Source organism: Colobus angolensis, unplaced genomic scaffold (assembly GCF_000951035.1).
Source record: "Colobus angolensis palliatus isolate OR3802 unplaced genomic scaffold, Cang.pa_1.0 Scaffold559, whole genome shotgun sequence".
In the NCBI taxonomy this organism is placed as follows: domain Eukaryota; kingdom Metazoa; phylum Chordata; class Mammalia; order Primates; family Cercopithecidae; genus Colobus; species Colobus angolensis.
The window spans coordinates 597,728-602,254 of record NW_012119143.1 but is presented as its reverse complement, the minus strand read 5'-3'; the positions used below and the strand labels follow the sequence as shown (position 1 = coordinate 602,254).

At 43.9% G+C, this 4,527-nt stretch overlaps 1 protein-coding gene across 2 annotated transcripts; it reads left to right on the top strand.

The window, feature by feature from the left end:
- Positions 1-629: 629 nt before the first annotated feature.
- On the top strand, positions 630-3,079 carry DEFA1B (defensin, alpha 1B). Of its 2 annotated transcripts, XM_011961506.1 has the most exons (4): positions 630-708; positions 1,556-1,599; positions 2,070-2,256; positions 2,840-3,079. In XM_011961506.1, the coding sequence occupies exons 2-4, from the start codon at positions 1,591-1,593 to the stop codon at positions 2,947-2,949; spliced, it is 306 nt and encodes a 101-aa protein (XP_011816896.1). In that variant the 5' UTR covers positions 630-708; positions 1,556-1,590; the 3' UTR covers positions 2,950-3,079. The 2 variants fall into 2 exon arrangements, with proteins under 2 accessions (XP_011816896.1, XP_011816897.1); XM_011961507.1 differs by lacking the exon at positions 1,556-1,599 and having other exon boundaries at positions 636-708.
- The last annotated feature ends 1,448 nt before the right edge of the window (positions 3,080-4,527 follow it).

The following is a 4,527-nucleotide window of genomic DNA, read 5'->3' as shown; positions in this document are numbered from 1 at the left end:
TTTAACCTTAAACTGTTCATTGGCCAAGCAAGGAGGTGATTGTCCCCTCTGGGGAACCACACGCTGCATGTACATCCATAACTCAGGAGAACCCACTAAAGTCTGTTCCACATAGCAACAGAAGCCCAGGTGGCACTCAGTCTCACCTGGGTGTTCTCCAACACCCCAGCTCAGCCAAACGGCTTTGATTTGTTTTTATGGTTAGACCCCAGGTCCTCGGGACACTGCTTCAGAAACAGATTCCAAAACCTCTTCTGCGTGTGGGTGGCATTCCTATCCTAGTCTCTCTGTAGGGCGTATACTACGATACGCAGCCAGGCTGTCCCGGAGGCTTTAAGTACTCCCTTGGTGCAGGTAGTTCACCTTCGCCACAGTCAATGCAGCACAGGGTCAATTGTGTTAGGAGCCATGGAGAATCCAACGTTGGTTGTTGCCGAGGCCTGGTCAGGGCTGGCCAAGGTAGACAAGGGGTTCCCCTGCAGAGTTCTACTTTAACCTCACCTTCCCACCAAATTTCTCAACCATTTTTGACACCACAATTGTTGAATGAACCCAACAGAAAGTAACCGTGGAAATTAGGACACCTCATCCCAAAAGACCTTTAAATAGGGGAAGTCCACTTGTGCACAGCTGCTCCTTGTTACAGAAGACCTGGGACAGAGGACTGCTGTCTGCCCTCTCTGGTCACCCTGCCTAGCTAGAAGAGCTGTAAGTAATACAAAACTTAAACTTTTACACTGAGTTTTCATCATTGAAGCTATGCCTCCAATCTGACCTCTGACTGTGGGGCCACCCCAGAGGGACCCAGCGGGTAAATCCCTGCTGGGAACGTCTGTCTGGATCTTTACTGGCTGCTGGGGACAATGGCTTTCAGCTAAGTTAATAGAGAAACTCAAGCAGTTTCCTTCTAAACACAAGTGTCCTAGTTGACATGTCCAGTAGAGACAATCGCAGGTCTTTGGAACATTCTTTTGAGAAAAGCCTATTCAGGTCCTTGGTCTGTTTTTCAATCAGGTTGTTTGATTTTTGCTATTGAGTTGTTTGACTTCCTTATGTATTCGCATATTTGCCCCTTCTACCATGTAGGTTTTGCAAATATTTTCTCTCATTTTCTGGATGATCTTTTCACGCAGTTGATTGTTTCCTTTGCTGTGCAGATGCTTTAGCGTTCAATACAGCCGCACTTGTCTATTTTCCCTTTTATTGCCTGTGCCTTTGGTGCCATAGCCAAGAAATCATTACCTACATCAATGTCAAAAGCTTTATCCTTATATGCACTTCTAGTAGTTTATGCTTTCGGGTGCTGCATTTAGGTCTTCAGTTCATTCTGAATTGATGTTTCTACATGGTGTGAGATAAAGATTTAAATACAAACATATATAAAAGCATGAGGTAGTATACACTATAAATATATAATTGTTAATTGTCACTCAAGTCTAAATAGAGCTGGAAATAATAAAGTTTTTTTGTTTTTACTTCAACAACTCTATGTCACTGAGCTTATTTCACCTTTAGCCTGATAAAATCATTGTCCTCTGCACCCTGATTCCTACAGGAGACTACTCACCCCATAACCTCAAAAACCTCTTCATGAGGATGGTAAGTCACTTGAATCCTAAAGTGAATTACTCTCTAGTCCATTGGAAACTCATATAGGACAGCAAAATCTAGACCTCCAGAGAGCAGCAGGACACATCTTCAGAAAATAAGAAGCGTTTGTTCCCTGAGCCTGTTGAATGAAAGCGCAATTTCTATTGTTTTTGGAATGTTGAAAAGTAAATACTAGTATTTAAGCAGGTAAACCCAGGAGTAACATAGCAGGGTCTTTCTTGTCATTATCAGCTCCAACCTAGCACAGACATTAAACGTACAGATTTACACTAGCATGAAGCTGGGAGAACAGGAGCATTCAAGCGACCTTGAGGCCAATGGACCTCTCTTACAAAATACACGCCTCCTCTCACTGAAGGTCGAGAAGGTTTCTTGTCTCTGAGCCTTCTCCCAGCAGAGTTATAAATCCAGGCTGGCTCCTCCCTCCCACACATCCACTCCTGCTCTCCCTCCTCTAGGTGACCCCAACCATGAGGACACTCGTCATCCTTGCTGTCATTCTCCTGGTGGCCCTGCAGGCCCAGGCTGAGCCACTCCAGGCAAGAACTGATGAGGATACTGCAGCCCAGGAGCAGATTCCAGCAGACAACCCAGAAGTGGTTGTTTCCTTTGCCTGGGACGAAAGCTTGGCTCCAAAGAATTCAGGTAAGAGAGACCAGAATGCTGAGCTGCTGAGTCTAGAGGGAAGGATAGGAGACAGGTTCCAGAGTTGGGTCTCAGCAGTCTATGTCACTGAGGTGGCTTCACTTAGCATCTCTGGGCCTTGATTTTCTCATCTATAAATTGAACAGAGAGCCAAATAAATCTGAGAAATTTTATTTCTCCAAAGACTTGATTCCAAGAAATATTTGTGAAATTCACTAGGTTTAAGATATGAAGAGACAGACTAGTTATCTCTGGATCTAAACAAGTAGACTTATTTATAAAGAGAACATTTTACTCTATTTATAGAAGAGCTTTTAAAAACTGGAGCCAAGCCTGAGGGTATGTTTAGGTGTGTGTGTGTCATGGGGCAGGAATGCAAAAATGAGAGCAAAGGAGAATGAGTCTCAAATTCTGTGTGACCAGCACTGCTCTGTGTATTTATTCCTATTGACTGAGGTTGTTCGTGCTGTATGGCAGCAATGCAGCCAGCATCACCCGTTAGCTAGCATGTGACTTCCCCAAGATTCTTTTTCTTACCCACTGCTGACCCCGTATTCAATTTCTCATGCTCTCCCAGTCCCAGGTTTAAGGAAAAACATGGCCTGCTACTGCAGAATACCAGCGTGCCTTGCAGGAGAACGTCGCTATGGAACCTGCTACTACCAGGGAAGAATCTGGGCATTCTGCTGCTGAGCTTGCAAAAAAAAAAAAAAAGAAACATGGGCTCAAAATTGGCTTCGAGAGGTATAGGGAATTGCTATCAACTCCTGTACCTTCTGCTGAATTTCCTTTCCTCATCCAAAATAAATGCCTTGTAGCAAGATTTCTGTGTTTACGTCTCTTTAATGTGTGATATGTGTCTGCGTCAAGATACTTGGGATACATGTACCAAAAAGCAAAATCAAATGTTTGAACAATATAAAATTCCAAATTCTAGGAATTTTAAACAGGAATTTAGGATTCAGACCCAAATTGAAAAGAAGGCCCATATGACACCACCGATTTCCCCATCCACTGCTCTGCCTTTTCACTCTGCCTCATTTTCTCTGGATCCACTCTCAAAGAGCTCCCATGTGCTGGACAAACAATCAGTGTCAGCTTAAAGTTCAAGCAGTCACAAAATCATACTTCTCTGGGAAAACTACCATCCTCTGTGCTAAAGAATTGGAGTTTCATTGAACAATGTCAGATTGTACATTTTCCTTTTAAGACACAGGGTTACATGAGATCCACTGAAACAACTTTAATTAAGAGGGAAATGGGTGGTGGGCAAAGGCGTGATGCATGGAACAGAAAGCACAGCAGACCACACTGGAACGTCCTCATTAAGAGCAACCTCCAGCCACATCTACTAAGACCTGGATTTCACACTCATAAAATTGTCTTCACACCTAGCAAACACACACGCACTAATGCGCCACTGCACTTTGCAACACACACTCCCTTGTGTTGCCCTAAAGCTGCTGAGAACCTGATTCTGCCTGGAAAATACAGCTTCAGAGGGGTAAGGGCGAGGGAGGGAAAGCATTTCTCCAGGAACATGGTAGTCTTCTTGATGCTGCAGGGTGCTGAGGAAGCTCAGGGGTCCAGGTACCTACTGAGACACTGCATGGATGGGGAAGCCCATGTAGAAGCCAGGGAGGACAAAGTGGGTAATGATCCCAGACTTATTGTTTAGATGGTGAAGGACACAAATAGGGAACCAGGATGTGAACCCCAGGAGACTTCTTCAGGTTCCTATGACTGCCACGGACCTGGAATCATGTGATCCCTGAATTAACTTTCCATATGATTTTGAACTATGAACTGGGTCAAGATGGCTGCATCTTGGGGCATCTGCCAGAGGTCCAACTGGCTTTCTCCCAAGCATCTGAGGTCTCAGCTAAAACTTCATTTGGTCACTGAGGTCTTTTCTGATCTCTCCATTTTAAATTGCAACAAGTTCCCCCAGTCACCTCCATTCCCCGGATTTTCCTCATTGCTAACTATAGAATTGCAACCATCTCACACCCTGTACACTTCACGTACTATCTGCAACATTTGCCTCCTTATCTAGAAGGGAAGCTGCATGTGTTGCTTATTGCTGTACCAGAGTGCATGGATGACTGCAACATAAAGTAGGGGGCTAATAAATTAATTCTGATTACATTACCTAATTGCATCTAACAGCACATCACAATACAAAATTATTAATTAATTGTTATTACTAAACTCTGTAGGAAAAAGCTAAATTCAACAGAGGTAGAGCAGTCCATGTTTCTAGACCCTATG

Bases quoted from the DNA above. Each gene is read 5' to 3' on its own strand.
- DEFA1B (XM_011961506.1), top strand. The intron at 2,257-2,839 runs GTAAGAGAGACC...TCCCAGTCCCAG, and splicing joins CTTGGCTCCAAAGAATTCAG to GTTTAAGGAAAAACATGGCC.